Genomic DNA, 17,300 nt, shown 5'->3' with positions numbered 1-17,300 from the left:
GGAGACACGCCCAGACTCCCAGCTGAATTGGTGTTGGATTTTTTATTGATTTATATTAACAGCGCCGCGAAGACAAGGTAAATTGATTAAGATTTCTTGTCGGGCTGCACCTGAGCAATTTTTGTTTTTCGTGGTCATGCCTACTCTGACGTATGCGTAATTCTGCCAGAGATAAAAATACAAAAAAAAATAAAAAATCAACAAAAAATATGGGGCTGTATGTGTGCGAGTGCGCCTGCCCCTCTTTGTATCTGTGTTGGAATCAATAGAAGCCGGCACGACAAGAAAAAATTAACAGGCTGCCGAGCTTCCATTGCCATTCAGTTGACTTCGGGAGCTTTAATCGTGCGGTTGTATCTTGCGATCGAAACTGTATCGCAAAGATACTAAATATTCAGCCAAAAATTCGTTGGCATTAAGATACCGAAATTCGGGCAGTAGAATATTATACTGATTTATTTGTGAAACCTAATTGAAATCCTTTCAAAAGTGCTTTTATCTAAATGTATAATTAAACGTATACACAGTTAACTGTTTGTCCGCCAACTGATTACGGTCATTAAGCAAATAAATGCAGAGTCAATAGCAAACTAACCAGAAAGCTAATTGCATTGGGCAGTGAAAGAAATAAATGAGCATTTACTAATTAATTACACAAAAAAACGCATTTAAATCCATCAGAAAAGTAATTAATTTTTGTGGGGTAAGTTGAGTCCGCCAAATAGGCTTCCGTTATGCAGAAAATGGTGAAAAATTCATTACCATTACAATTAAGAGCATTCACTGCACACATTGTTGGCATATTAAATAGTTATCAAGCGATCTGAGCTCTCGCCTCAATGAGCAAATAAAAAATCTATTAAAACGCCATACACTTCGTCGATTTGTTTGGCAATTGAGCAATTTAAACGTTCTCTCATTTTTGTTGTCTGCGAAATTTATCAATGAAATTTTAGCATCCAATAGACTTTGATCACGTGGGACAATAAAAGAGCTTCGACTATAAAGTGGTTTGTTTACTTGCGATAGTCAAACATTTTGCTTGGAATTTTCCCTGTTGCGGTTAGCTTACGAAATACAAAATAACAATGTGTGCAAATGTAGTTAGAATCGAATTTCAATTAACCGCAGGCAAAGCTAACATATTTCAAAAACAAGACTACACAATTCACTGAATTGCAGTGCCTAATAAAATATTTCCCCCTGGCATCCTTTTCCTGGCCATAATGCTAATGCTTCTTCTCGTCATTGAGTATTTCAAATGCCAGCTAACAGATAACAAAGTGAGGAGTCAGCTTTGTAAGCTGTCTTCTGTTTTTCCCTTCACGGTCCGGCTGATGGGAAAACGCTCGAGTTTTAATCTGTTGCCTTAAATTTTGCAACCTTTACGTTATTCTCGGAACATAACAGACCATATAACTTATTGTACTATGTATATGCACTATGTTGCCAGGAGCGGAGCATTTTTAATTAGAGTTGGTAGAAGGTGGTTCCAGGTGCGACGAACTTAGCCTTGGCCAGGAAATTAAGCGGCGACAAAGAAAAAATGCAAATAATAAACAGCAGAATAAGCTGCTCAGTCAAAAGACCAGCCGCATTAAATGTGTATACAAATTTAAAGACGTATCTGGAATTTAGCAGTCATTTTATTTGCGTCTCAAAGGGAAAACTCGTTGTACATATTAAGCCAAGAAACAAACACGGCATAACGAGTATTGCAGGTGAGAAAACAGAATCCACAAATGGCCTTTTCCTGTTGTGTCTGTGGCGTTCTGGGTAAAAGTTAATAAAATCAAGACACGTAGCCTACTTTCCTTTTCTTGGCCAAATATCTTCTTTTGTTTTTGGTCGGTATTTAACCCGTTGGAATTTGGTTTCGTATTATTGCTAGGCCACTAATTACTAGAGATAATGATAATTCCCGTAAAAGGTTTCTTCTCTTGCTGTTGTTGTTGTTGTTGCGGCTGAAGTGTGAGATTAAATGTATTTATCTCAGGTTGGCTTCTGCTATCCTTGCCCGCACAGCTTGTCTGGATACCGCATAGCATGATTAATTACATTATCCTTGGAGCATAATAGCCTGAAAGTTCGGCGGCAGTAATCGGGAAATAATTTCAACCCCGTGCTCCATATTTTACTGGGTTTATTAATTTCGTTTTTAATTAAGCTTCTGATTTAGCCGAAAAAGTCGAAAAATAGAGGGCGACGTCTTCGTACAAAAGACCTCGGGATGATGTTATTAATTTGCACCAGCTTTAAGAGGATTTCTATAGTCTACTTTTCAGAGCTCTTATGTGGATTTCACTTTAAAAAGGGTATACTGCCGAAGTGGATTTCATTTTCTGCAATTTTCCCTCTTGCAGCTGGAAAAATCTTTAAAAAAGATTTGTTCGCACTCGCTTTGATAGGCTTTTCTCCACATTTCATGCCATTTTTTTTTTGTATTCCCCTGGCCCTTGCAGTTTTAACAATATTTTCCTTTCTTTGCCACACAGGAGGTTTTGGCTTATAAGAAATCCTTGCAGAGCCATCAACAAATGATAATGCTTTGTCAGTTTGGGATCGTTTAATTGGGTCATTGGTAGGGGATTTTCCATCTCCTTGGCTTTGTTGTTTCACCTTTTTGGGTGAACCTCATCGGAATTGTCATTGTTTGGCAAAAAGGTCAAGGAACAATGGGAATTTGTAATGGCAAATTGTGTTTGCTACGCGTATGCTTGCTCAAAAATTAGCTGAAGCTCTTGTGCGGATGAAATTCAATTGAATCGAGCTCGATGATAACTGCAAGGTTCACTGAACGGGTGGCAGATGCTTCGGGTAATTAAAGACTTTTTCTCGAGCTCAAGATGTGTGAAGGGGGATTGAACAAAAGTTTAAAGAACTTTCGAGGGTAGGTGTGGGCAGAAGTGCACAGAACTCAAAGTGGTTGCAATTCTAAGGCTCTCGAAGTCAACTTGAAAACTTTGAAAAGTCTCTGAATTAATTTGTAGAAATTCTCTAGAAGTTGTCGTTTGCCTGTATGAAGTCTTATCAGTGAAGGACGAGGGAAATTTTTACCATAATTATTATTAATAAACTAGTTTTTAATCTTCTATTTTTAGCTGATATCGAAAGGCTTTTCTTTATTCTATATGCGATATTTTCCCCATTTTTGCTTCAAGTGTTTGTGTTTATCAACAGAATTCTGTTTACCATCCGCCAGAGTCCTGTATGCTCATGCCAACACGAAGTCAGCCACGTAAATATTTCTCGTTTTCACGCTTGTTGACTTTTATTGAAAAAATTTCACTTTTCGCGCTGCTCATCGCTTGTTTTAATGCTTTTGGAAGAAAGGGTACTAGACTCCCTGCCAAGCTTAAGAAAAAAAAAAAATAACAAGAATGTCGATGAGTAGAGCGATGCAAATTTTTCACCCGCCACTCGAGGAGGACTCTACTTAAAATGTCGGCAAATCGTAATATAGCAATTATTTGCAAATCTTTCACATTTTTGTCCTGGGGAAAAAATCTTTTCAACGACAGCAAAAGAAACTTTTCTCGACGCGGCTTTTCTGCATAATATTTTTCTATATTTAGCCGAATGAAAATCGTTTTCAGCACATGGTTGCCTTTAAGATAGAATAATTTGGTCAGAAATCCTTTAAGCGGCAGTAAAAGTCCTTTGCAGATGTGTAAGCAAATAAAGCAAACATATTTCAGCCTGAATACGTTATGAATACAAATTGACTAATGACTATTGAAATCGTGTTCAATGAAAAGTGTGGAGTATTAATAATAATAAATATGTCAGTTGCCTCGAATTTGACGGACAGCCTAATCAGGGCTCAAAATTACAATATTCATGTTCTTTTTGAGTTTTCTCCCACTCATTCATTTTATACAAGAAAAGGGCTGCAAGGCAACTGGATCGAATTACATTTTACTCGGTTAAATGAAACTGACATGTTAATTAATACATTTGCATACATAGTTATTATTTATTATGGATTTATCTTAGCTGAGCTACAAAATGCTATCTCAATAAGTTTTCACTTACATTTCCACCCTTGTGCTATTTGCGGAACGCACTTCCAAGAATTTTCCTATCCCTATTTCAAATGAGTAATTATCTTTTCACAATTAAATATTTATGGTGACCCACGTCAGTCACTAATCCGACGCAAAGGAAACCTAGTCAATTGTTGATGTCTTTAGCAACTGTCATCAACGAATAAAAAACACCCATCTGGTCTAGACAGTTCCAGGCCCAGAGTTCTATTAATATTTACAACATTCGGACAGTAATTAGTTAACTTGATAATTATATTGTGTCGGTGTACTTAAGCGCAGAATAAGACCATCGACAATAGAATGTGAAATTTGTTTTCTGCCCGTCTGGAATTGGAATTGAGTTCTCGGTTCTTTTCACCACTCGACGAGATGTCCGATTAGCTCTCACATTTTTTGGCTTTGTGACGGGGACGAAGCCAAGTGTGCAAAATGGTGCGTTGTCGCCTTTGTGTCCTTTATGTGCATTTAAATGTGCTGATTAACTTGATTCGGGTCTGGCATCGCCATTGCACTCTGAAGTCTGGGCAAAAGTGCCGTGAACTGTGATCATTCGAGATTAGATGCACTTCAATTGCTGCGGCGATTGCCAAGTGAAGCAAGTAATTCGAGGCTCATATGCAAATGTGTTTCCAGTGAAAACAAATCTATGTTGACTATCCATCAAGTAAACATTCAGTTCAATTAACTAAGCAAATTGCTAGGAAGTGAGTTGTGTACTTTGCCAGAACATGGTTCGATGTGTCCAAAATAATAATTGAATTATGAAAGCCTATGACTGATGTACTTTGTGCACTTTCAAATAATCTGATCGAATATCAATTCGATGCCCAAAATGGTAATCTCTGTGGTGGGGTGGGGGGTCAGGGGTCAAGTCTGGAGTACTACAATCTCATGCTGAGTATGTTATGCTTGAAACGAAATGAAATCAATTTTTATCGGCGCAAATATGTTTCAATCTAATAAGCAGATTTCAATGAAAACATTTACGGTCCATTTGCACCTGTCGTGTGGCAATTTCGTCTGCCAAAACCGAAAAAAAGGTTGTATTTTAATATGGGGGACCAGCTACCCCCCATAGACAATGATTTTTCCCGGAGTCTGAACATGATTGCGAATTTGTGACACAGAGCAGCTTTAAGTTGAATTTAGTTTAAAGTTTTCTTTAGCGAACCTGAACCTCATCAAAAGGTTTTCTATTTTCTTTGATTAAACTAGAGAGGCGCACGTGGTCCCAAGTTTTGTGTTTTTTCTGCCATGCCTTCATCACAAATCACAAACTTTACACATTTATTAAAAATACATGCCTCTTTTCAAAAAGGGGTTTACATTTTAATGAGTTGCGAGCAGACGTGAGGTGCTTGTTAAATATTAGTTAGATCAAACGGATGCAGTACGTGAACTTAAAATACTTGGAATGATTTTTAAAAATATTAAAGTAAAGCATTCTTAAGAATATACATGAAAGCCTTTCCGGTTCGAGGAAATGTTAATCGCCATCAAAGATTTCCGCGATTGATTTGAAATGATTTCTCCCCTGCTGTTGACATCAATCAAAGGGAATTATTTTGTTAAGTGCAGAGAAACACTTTTCAGATTATCTGTTTTCAATTTCCGCCACATTTTCCACACACAAATTTGCATATGTTCGGCAAACAAAAATAGAAGAATGAGATCCAACAAATTTGGGTATTTCTCTTCCGTTTGCTCAGCATGATATGTAATTTAATTCCCATTCAGAAAACGCGAGCGTGCCACAAAAGGTGTGTATAGACACATACATATACATGTAGTAAGTGCCACAAAGGGTGTGTGTGAGTACATATATATATAAAGTATGCAAATCAGAGTGTGTTCAGCCATTTGGATTTAGTCGGCGATGCCAAGGTGCCGGGTAGCGTTAAAGCTGATGACATGGAAAAGCTGTGATAAGTGGAAAAATCGAAAAGGAAAACAACGGATCCTCCTAATACCAACTTCTTTGAATTTCTTAGGGGTGTGGAAAACGCTCTTTAATTGCTTATTACTTTTCTTGCTAATTTTTCACTTAGCCTCATCAGCGTAAACTTGCCGGCGGAATGGAAATGAGCATCATAAATTTATGCTCTTATATACATAAAGAATGCGAATTACTCTTTTTTCCGACCGCTTTTGGCCAATTTTAAGGGTCGTCGGAACCTGTTCGATGGCCAACAGGTTTGAAGTGCAACTTGTTGTGTTTTGAGTGCCAAAATCCCCGACTTGAATTTGCCTTTTGGCCCGCCTCGTTTTCTTGTTCTTTGAAAAACTCCGCCGTCGGGTGGCTTCGTGTGCGTGTTGCCAACAGTTCAACAGTTGTTCCAGCCCAAAAAGAACCTGCTGCCAACAGTTGATAACGGAAGGTCGTGCGGCCAGGATGCTTAGCTGGCTCCTCTGAAAAGCCGTATCCTCGCGCCCAGTGAAAACGAGTTCTAATCGCAGTGAAAGCGGAATACGCAAGGACTTTTAATTGAATTTTCACACGGACAAGTTAATTGTGACCCAAGGCTGGAGCAGTGAGAAACAACTATATTAATACCAATTTCGGTGGACTCCTTTTTTTGCGTGAGTGAACCGGAAGAGGGTTTCGCGTTTCCAGGACTTACAGCACCTGCGGGCATACTGACATTTATTACAATTAGACTTTTACTGCCACAAATGTGTCCCCTTTCTCTTCTCACCTTTTCGGGTTTTATTTTTTCATGACTTGATGAGGATTTTATTGGATTGTGGTTGGGCTTAACGATGATCACGCGAAGAGTAGTTAAAATTCTCTTACAACGGTAGGACCCTAAATTCGATACTAAAAACTGTGATTTACGTGCAACAAATTATGCCCGCATTGGTTAAGGTATTTTTGAAAATTAATAGAGCTATAAAGTCCCTTAAAAGGAACTGAAAATTATATTTGTTTTGTTTTGACATTTAAATATCACATTAAACTGATTCTGATAATTACGTGAATGATATATATATATTTTTTAAATCCGATTACAAGCACCTGGGGACTTGGTTAGCACCCATCTATTTTAAGATCGTGACCTGTTCAATAATTGGTAGCAATCGCAGTTATCTTTAACGAGCCACGTGTCCAAAGGACCAGGACACCTGGACAATGTTTTTTGGTAAGCCTTCCTTTGCGTATTGCGGAATTAAAAGCCGGGACGGAAAAAATGTATTTGGTGTTCGGACACAATTTTGTTATTCGTTTTGATAATATTTTAGGCATACTAATTTTAGCATTTGTAAAATGGTTTTGACAAATGGCAAAGCAGCCGCAAAAGGGCGCATAAAATTGACAGGATATTACGCAAACAATGTCAAAGGAGAGGCGACCTCAGTGGGAGACTCTTAGCGAGGTCCTTTGATGACTACCGCGTAAGATGGCCCAAAAGTGGGAGAAGGGAACTGTAGGAGAAGCCAGTTAAATGAGCTGTGGGAAATTCTTTTTCCCCCGACAGCCAAGAGCATTTTATCGAGTGTTCCGAACTGAACTGGCATTTCGCGGCGGGCGATTGTGGGAAAACATTTCATCTTGCGTTATGCAAATTAGTAAGCTGTCTGAAATCATTTACCTGCCCCCCTGGGACATTATGCTGAATTAATTTTTAATTGATTCGCCTTTGAGTACTGCTGACAGCAAGAGCTCAAATGGCTATCAATTTGGCATAGCCCAGAAAAGGGTCAACGGATTTCCGGACTTCTTAAACTCGAAAATGTCTCTTCCAGGAAAATTAGGTCAAACAAGCCAAGACCGTAAGACGACAAGTAAACAGCATTGAATAGGTTGCGAAAAGTTTCCTGGAAAACAATTAAACGAGGTAAGGCCAGCTCAAGGCCTCCTCATGTCGAGGGGATTTCTGAACTTTCTGTGACATTTTCTTAAGCTGTTATAATATATAACCACTCCTTTGACACTTTAACTTGGCAAGAACAATCTTAATTGCAATCCTCGCTCACCCAAGTGATTATTTAATGAAATAAGACTAGACGGCTGAAAACATTTGTCCCCAAAGACCAATCAAACCAAAAACCGTAAACACACGCCGTCTAAGTTCAGGCTTAAGTCAAAAGTCCGTTGGCACTGTAAACAAAGCGACCCACACGACCCAAGAAACAACTCGCTCGGTTCTTAAGCCAAAAGCTGTTCCTTTACCCAGAACCCCGAATAAAATATATACCCGAAAGGGAAACACTTTCTATATCTAAATACTCTTACTTTTAAGTCTATTGTCATCAAGGTAAAAAGTTCTTGGAAATCATTTCAGTCAATTTTATTACCACAGCCTACCTAAAAATGATAATTTCATTTTATATCTTACAGTCTGGTAATTAAACCTATCATATATCCCAGATATACTAATCTAATATAGGTTTTAGCATACATATATATATACTTTGGTAAGCTATGACAAAAAATTACACGAACATGTATTTTTCAAGCTATAAACTTCATGATAAAATGAATATACCCTAGGCAAAAGGTAATACACGGCATCGGCCTACAGTTGCGCTTTTATTGGACATGTTGTCTTTTCTTTTTTTTTCTTTTTTCATTAAATCGGGGATGCCTCTGCTTGGCGATGGTATAAGCCTTGCCATAATGTGGCTGTTGTTGCCCGGCTTATGTGTCGTATGCGCAATATTCAATGTTATTTAAAAGGACAGGATGTGGGAGTCCATTTTCATAATACGTATATCGTTGTCAGCCGGCTCGTTGATGGGCTATACTTTTGATGCCGCGTTGCCATCCAATATGAATTTTCACTTTGATCTCCTACATCTCTGTGACGGTCTAATAGGATACACTTTTGTTAATATTCGCTGCTTGAACAACAATTTCATTGAAAAATTTGTTATTCACTTCACCTGGCTACCCAATCCAGAAATTTCACCCATATTCCTTGTTTGTGTGAAGTCAAAAGTCTGTAAATTTTACAAATTAATGGTTTGGTCCTGGGTGACACGAGTCCCGGCTGCTTTGTTCTCAGCACAAAGCAGCAGCACTTTTCACGCCGTCTGGAGCTAAAAACACCGAGAAAAACTAGAACCTGCTTATTTTATCAGCCAATTTCCTATGATATATTTTAATGCTTATCAAATACTTTGAACAGTATGCAATGCAGTTAAGTTTTATTCTGAGACATTTTAAATCTGAGATTAATGAATTTTTTTTTGGTAATTTCTTTAAGTTTATTTTACTGGGTGCCCAAATACTAGCACACAACAAACTTTTGCCTCAGCCTAATGACCCAAAAATCATCGCATATCAATTAGTTGACCATCAAAATTCAAGCCACCCAAGCGGGCCACAAGTAAAGCATGATTTTCCTTTGACGTTAATTAGAAAATCTTGGCGTCTCGCATGGCCGGACTAATAGCACTCACTCTAATCATAATCACATCTGACAGTTTTCCCGATTTTTCCCCTTGTCTTCCGTGCCATTGAAAAATTGCATGGCATTTTTCAACTAGCTCGCAGCGATCCCTTGCATATGACCACAAAAACAGAACACCCAACTTCTTGTTTGACCTTGAACCTTTGATGCGATGAAGCGCCAACTAAATGAGTTAGTGATGGTGTCCCACATATTTACACACAAAAGCAAATAGAAATTTCAACAATGAACGAAGGTCTCCATTCAGTTTTTATTCGATTTCCCCGAATTAGGTCCTATGTTTAGGTATTTTTTTGTAGCCCAGGGTAAAGCCTTGCAAATGGGTCTAATTTTGGGATTTTGGGGATTAGAGTTAAAATGGTAGTTTCAGTGGAGGCAGCTTGTAGTACACATAATGCCTTTGAAAATATGTTCACTTATGCTAGGTGCAACTACAAAGGAAGGAAAGTTACGAGTGGTTATATTAGACATTTTGGGGTCATGCGTTAGGGTGGCTCCCCTGGTTTGGTTTTTTTAGCCTATGACCAGAATAATAAAATGAGTAATTTAGTGCCCGAAACAAATTTTGGATCCAATTTGTTAAGGCTTATGATATACACTTCCATTTTTACAATTGCGCATATACTTTAAACCTGTGAACGTGTTTCTTTCGGGGGGAATTTGTACAAATATTAGTTCAAAACTAAATACATATTTTTTCACGATATTCGCCAATTTCCCAATCTATTTTCTACAAGCCTCCCCAAATCAATCTATAACAATTCCGTCTGCCTATAGAATAAACATTTAGTTGCCCAATAAATTAACAGGTTTTGACTGTGTTTGCCCAAAAGAAGATAAATTAACAAGTCCCAACAATGTTAACAGTTCGATAAATGGCCAATTAAACGCAGTGAGGCTCCTATTCTCAAAACATACAATGAACTCGTCGAGTTTCTTGTTTACTTTTTAGGAGCCAATAAGGCTAAGCAACATTTGAGCGTTGGCGTGACCCTTCAATAAAAACATGAAAACGGAAGAACTGTTTTCATAAGAAACAAAATACAAGCGAAATTCTAGTAAACTGCCCTCAGTCGCCAAACTGAATTTGGGTGCACTTTCAATTATACAGAACAAACTTTTCACATGTGAAAGCTGACAGGTGATTCCACCTGAGCCATAACTCATGTCCACCCACTGAATTTGGTCAGTTCCTTGAGGGGAAGACTGAGATTGCTTGTATAGCTTTTTAATGTTTTTTTCAGATCATTTGTTTCGCTTGTTGTCTGCACTCTTGTTGTACCTTGACCACCGGAATTGTGGCAGATAACTTTTTGCGAATTTTCAGAAACCAAATGAACAAGTGCTGTAATTTATATCTTTCCAGTTTAGATTGCAATGAAGCCCAGAAGCCCCTGAAGATGTATTGCACTTCATAGAGTAGCAGAATTTCGAACTAAAGTACAAGTTTTGAAGGATATCATATCCTCATTAGGATACACAACTAAAACCAAAAAGAAAAAAGTGTTGTGGCAATGGACTTAATCGAGCAGGAATCCCGCCTGGAATTCTTGCCCGGAGCCGAGGAGGAAGCGGAATTTGGTAAGTATCCTCTCTAATCCCTTCAAGCCACTGGGGACGCGACTCGTCCAACTGGATTAAATTGACTTGACGTATCATCAATCAAAAACATTGACAAGTGTTTTTTTCTTCTGACAGTTCGCCGTTAGTTCTTTGATCTTGAATCATTCATGAGTGTATGGGGGTGCCGAATTAAAGACCAAATTTGGGCTCAACCAACCATCCACTGACTTTGATATGAGGAAACAGGTGATGTTCGGATATGCTAATGAAATTCATATCAAAGTTGGGTTTAACTATCAATATTTTAATTGGAATTTATAAAATTCCCTCTCCGGTTCAATTTCCTTGACGTTTACCAGTCAGCAGGAACGTAAATGTTGTCTGTCCTGCCACCAGTTGACTGACAACTGACACTTGAATTAATCTGCTTCTGTCAGCAAGCGCGATTTTTCACAATTTCAACACTGAAACTAATGGATTGGAAGAAGCTAAGCACCCTAAATTTATTCACTCATAAAATCATGGTCTAGTAATAAATAACTGAACTTCAGTAACCTAGTAGGCACTCATAATGTATTGAATACATTCTTAAATATCTTGTAAAACAGATTGTTATATTTCATTTAGCCAACTATTATATAATAATAATTTTGCAAGCACTTTTTCCAAGTGATATAAATCTAATGCACAACTATTTTTAAATTCGCAGAGCGTCTGTACGCGGCTCCCGCTGAGATTGTGGCTCTGTTGTCCATTTTCTATGGGGGAATCAGTATCGTGGCCGTCATTGGCAACACTTTGGTCATCTGGGTGGTGGCCACGACCAGGCAAATGCGGACCGTGACAAATATGTATATCGCTAATTTGGCTTTTGCCGATGTGATTATTGGCCTCTTCTGCATACCATTTCAGGTGAGTTGCAACAGTCAAGCTTAATTATAATGCGGGTAATTACCGGGCCTTTTTTGCGCGGGTATATAATGCATACAATGAAAATTGCTCATACGCACTGGTGCGCTGGTAAATGGATATCGACTTTAACGCATAAATCACACAAGCCAACAGCATTAGCATTAGTTTTCACTTATTTTCAACATAGATAGGTAGCCAGCACTGTTTTTGAAACCCACAGTGCGCAGGGACACCAATTTCAGCAAAATCCGGCATCAATTTAATTTCCGGGCAACGAGCGTTCATGTTTGGCATTAGAAAATTGGCATGGCCCACGCACATCTTGTCCAAAAAGTTGTGATAATGGCATATTACCTACATCAAATTTAAATGTGATTTTCGGTTTATGTGTTAATGGGATTTGTATCCTATAAAGTACCCAAAATAGAGTGCTAAAAGTTATGTGAACAGTTTTGCTGGGCTTTCTTTGGAATTTGTATGTGGTACCGAGTAATTGAATTGCCATTATCTTCAATTGATTCGCTGGTGTCGTCGAATGCAAAACGCGAACGCAGTTTGCTTTGAAAATACTGTTTAGTCGGAAAACTGGTCAATCAATGAGCATTGGACATTTGAATAAAGTAATTGAATCGTTACTTTGTATTCAGCTCGTTTCGCAGAATGCCGCAATTGCATTTCAGTTTGTTTTAGACGTAAAATATCGAATGTAACCATCGAACTGAATAGGCAAAATAATTATTAATTGGTAGTACAGCAAATTGTTTACATCTTTCTATTAGGACTTGGACAAATATGCCTATTTTTGTTTGATTTTTTTATGATTTGATATTCATAGTTTGAATAGCTCAATGTGTACACTCCGTTGAACCTTGAACTTGACCCAAAGTCAGCCACACTTTGCGCACTTAATTTATATTAATGCCGCAATCAAATAGAATTTTGGTCCTGTCACAGCCGCCAGTAAGTGTCATCAATGAAACGGCGAGAAATTGCAATTTGCGGCCTGCGTTGTGTGGAGAAAGGAGAAAGCGCGTTCTTCAAATATCCGCAGTAACCACAAACACACGTTGCCACTCACTCCCGCGCAAATCAGTGTCCAAAACAACAGCGCTGGGCTTTCGAGCGTTTATTTGTCCACGAAATGTTGAAACAGTCCGAAAATACAACACCCCGACATGTTGTTTGTGGTCCAGTGTTCATTAATGGTGTTTGCCGTGTGACTTGAATGGAGGCGCAATTTCGGGTTGATTTAATCATAGCAAAACGCAGGCAGACGACTCACATGTAGCTATCCTGTTTCCTTACACTTTAATTAAATAGAATATAAATATAAAAAACATTTTAAAGGGATTATGTGTGATCCTTAAACATCTGGCTTAGGCTAATGGTCAGGCATAGTTGTTTCTGATAATCTGGAATACTTTAAACTAATAATTGCATTATTTTCTCTCCGTGCAGTTCCAGGCTGCCCTGCTGCAAAGTTGGAACCTGCCGTGGTTCATGTGCAGCTTCTGCCCCTTCGTCCAGGCCCTGAGTGTGAATGTCTCGGTATTCACGCTGACCGCCATTGCAATCGATCGGCACAGGGCCATCATTAATCCACTTAGGTGAGTCGCTGGCGGGGGGAGAGGGGGCTCCCACATTCGAAACGATTGGATTCGGCAATCATAATCATTAAAAATCTGCTTTCGCATGCAGGGCACGTCCCACCAAGTTCGTATCGAAGTTCATAATTGGTGGAATTTGGATGCTGGCCCTTCTGTTTGCGGTGCCCTTTGCCATTGCCTTTCGGGTGGAGGAGTTGACCGAAAGGTTTCGTGGTAAGTCATGGATTAAGTGCCAGCGACCTCAACCGAATTTCATCCTTTGAATAGAGAACAATGAGACCTACAATGTGACGCGCCCATTCTGCATGAACAAGAACCTGTCGGATGATCAATTGCAATCCTTTCGCTACACCCTGGTTTTCGTGCAGTATCTGGTTCCATTCTGTGTGATCAGCTTTGTCTACATCCAGATGGCGGTACGATTGTGGGGCACACGTGCCCCTGGAAACGCACAGGATTCACGGGACATAACGCTGTTGAAAAACAAGAAGAAGGTGAGCTTCGCACGTCGGTGTGGTATGCAAATCGGGACGGGGTTCAATTTCCTCTTTTTGCGACGCTTGCAGGTCATCAAAATGCTGATTATCGTGGTCATTATCTTTGGACTCTGCTGGCTGCCACTGCAGCTCTATAATATTCTGTATGTCACGATACCGGAAATCAACGACTACCACTTCATTAGCATCGTCTGGTTTTGCTGCGATTGGCTGGCCATGAGCAATAGTTGCTACAACCCTTTTATTTATGGCATCTACAACGTAAGTGTGGGCTCCAATGATGATGATGATTTGTTTACGGAGTGTTAAATTTGCATTTGTCTGGCTGGGATTTGATTGACATCCTCTGGATCGTAGTTGGTGCCCAGGGACACGTTCTTTGCACACGCACTAAAAAGATATATGTCTGTAAATGGGTGGTAAATTTGCCGGGGCATAGTGGGGATTGATGAGGGACTCAAGGTCGTCTTGGGTTAGTTTTTGGGGCACTTAAGTTTGGGTGAGTCAGTTATTGACAGGGGATTTTGGGAAAAATTGCTTTGCGTAAATCTGAATATCTCGTCAAAATATCTACATATTTAATGTCTTGCTTTGAATAATGAAGTTAAAGAGAACTATTTTTTGGTTAGTCGTTGGACCTCTTTTTTTCTTTAAAAATATGTAATATTTTCTATATTATTTTTGTACCTTTAGACTCAAAGGCGAAAAAAGCCTTTGCGCGTGCTTCCAAAATTAGCTTTATCTATTATCTCATCAAATGAAACACAAACATGGACGCAAAGTAAATTAAACTTTTACGGAAGTTTTCATGGTCTCAAAAATCAAAGAAGCTTAGAAATGAGTCAAAAACGTCTAACTTAATTTCATTGTAAGCGAATCGATTTCTTCGTTGATGTTTCCCCTTTTTCCTTCTCACTGATTTATTAGCATCCGCGTCACTTTTTTATCAAAAATAAATTCTGGCTTTGAAACAATTTCCAATTTCTTTTCGCCTCGCACTAGAAATAGCTGACACAAAAAAATACTTTGTCAAAGTTAATTAAAGCAGCGCTCCACTGTAGCCAATAAGCAAACACCTAACGTCTGGGCCACAGGAATTGTGAAACCGCAAAATGAAGCGAAATCCACATAAATCCTCAGAATGGCAAAGTGGCAAACCGATAAAAGCGGGAAAAACCCGTCGGCTGTTTGCTTTGACACTCAAATTGTCTGTAAAAGATAGATTGAGAGCCAGATCTGCGAATGCTCGTAAACTTTTCCCCAGCTGGCTGTGCGTGAAAAACTTTGTCAACAGATATTTTATTTTGCTGTCAGCAAAGACAAATGGCATTCGTCTGCGAAGGTGGAGGTTTTCCCGAAAAATGTTCTGCCTATCCACATAATAATTAGCCAGAAAGTTTGATTGTGTCTGTGCGGCAAAAGCAAATAGCGAAAAAATATATTTTGGCGTATGATAAACTTTGCTAAGAGGTTTATGATTTATGCAATGCACTTTAATTTGTATTTAAGTGAATAAATGTACCTTTGCGATGGATTAACATAAACCGTCGTCTATTTTTCTCTGCACAGGAAAAATTTAAGCGGGAATTCAACAAGCGATTTGCGGCCTGTTTCTGCAAGTTCAAGACGAGCATGGACGCCCACGAAAGGACATTTTCGATGCACACCCGCGCCAGCTCCATAAGGTCAACCTACGCCAACTCCTCGATGCGAATCCGGAGTAATCTCTTTGGCCCGGCGCGCGGTGGTGTCAACAATGGGAAGCCGGGCTTGCATATGCCGCGGGTGCATGGGTCCGGTGCTAACAGCGGCATTTACAACGGAAGTAGTGGGCAGAACAACAATGTCAATGGCCACCATCATCAGCATCAAAGCGTGGTTACCTTTGCTGCCACTCCGGGTGTTTCGGCATCAGGTGTTGGCGTTGCAATGCCGCCGTGGCGCCGGAACAACTTCAAACCTCTGCATCCGAACGTAATCGAATGCGAGGACGACATGGCACTCATGGAGCTGCCATCGGCCACGCCGCCCAGCGAGGAGTTGGCATCCGGCGGCGGAGTCCAGTTGGCCCTGCTCAGCAGGGAGAGCTCCAGCTGCATTTGCGAGCAGGAATTTGGCAGCCAAACCGAGTGCGATGGCACCTGCATACTCAGCGAGGTGTCGCGAGTCCACCTGCCCGGCTCGCAGACGAAGGAGAAGGATGCGGGCAAGTCCTTGTGGCAACCACTTTAATTTAAACTAGAGCGATCTAAGTTATAGCCGTGTTCCAATGACACATTCCGCAGCCAGTCGGCATTCACATATGATGTGTATTCCAGCAAATAAGCTGTCGTAGCTCATTCATTTAACGTATGTGTGTAAATGTTTTAGTGAATGACTATTATTAAGTTACAGCTACTACACTAACATGTTCAAATTGTATTGTAATTGTATTTAAGGCTTTAGTAAAATCCCTAATCAGTGTTTAGATACCCGCAACTAAATGTGTCATTGGAACACGACCATTTGCCTCTGTGATTTCGTCTTAATGAATTGTGATTACAAGTCCCATTGCTGATAATTGTTACGCAGCAGGATATTTTGAATGAGTGTGAATGCTGGTCGTGAGCCGTGTACAGTATTATAATAATGGTATCTTCAAATTGCGATCCTTAAAGCACGAAGTCCAAACGTTGTAAATAATCGATTCTTTAAAGACCTTATCAAACTCAAACCAAAACTCACCAAATCAAATGTATTAATAGCTGAACAAAAAAATGAATCAACTTAAATTAGCACCTGAAATCAATTAAGTAGCATTAAATTATTTAAATAGTATTTTAATAACAATCCGATTATGTATTAAATCCTACACAAGCACACAGCTGGATGTAAGCAAATGTAATGTACAATATTTGTCATTAAAAAACAGAAAGGCTAATTAATGTAATTATTATTGTATTAAATTACCAAACGAATAAACATTTCGAGTCATTAAGCAAACAAACTAAATATACCAGTACTTTTATTATTCTTAATTACATGCAGACCAATTATAAACAATATATACGTGGCCCATAAATTGAACAAATAAATTCGGTTCGCTATTTCCGCTTCATTTCGTTTGTTTCAAACTAACTGCCGGGTGAGCATTTAAATCTTGAAATTATGGCATTCTGCTATAAATCTGAAACATAAAGAAAATTTACTTTTAAATGAAAGTAAAAGTTTTGACTTGAGTGTTTTTTACTTAAAAGATTATCGCTTAGCAGAGACTCA

The 17,300-nt window shown here is 39.1% G+C and overlaps 1 protein-coding gene across 1 annotated transcript; it reads left to right on the top strand.

Moving 5' to 3' along the window:
- Positions 1-347: 347 nt before the first annotated feature.
- On the top strand, positions 348-17,033 carry LOC117141462 (RYamide receptor). Its single transcript, XM_033304919.1, has 8 exons — positions 348-703; positions 10,830-11,044; positions 11,736-11,938; positions 13,397-13,545; positions 13,637-13,758; positions 13,813-14,039; positions 14,112-14,303; positions 15,612-17,033. Exons 2-8 carry the CDS (start codon positions 10,978-10,980, stop codon positions 16,272-16,274), a joined length of 1,623 nt encoding a protein of 540 aa, XP_033160810.1. The 5' UTR covers positions 348-703; positions 10,830-10,977; the 3' UTR covers positions 16,275-17,033.
- The last annotated feature ends 267 nt before the right edge of the window (positions 17,034-17,300 follow it).

The sequence above is a fragment of the Drosophila mauritiana genome, chromosome 3L (genome assembly GCF_004382145.1).
Source record: "Drosophila mauritiana strain mau12 chromosome 3L, ASM438214v1, whole genome shotgun sequence".
In the NCBI taxonomy this organism is placed as follows: domain Eukaryota; kingdom Metazoa; phylum Arthropoda; class Insecta; order Diptera; family Drosophilidae; genus Drosophila; species Drosophila mauritiana.
Note: the sequence above shows the minus strand (reverse complement) of the source record. Positions and strands in the feature narration are given on the sequence as shown.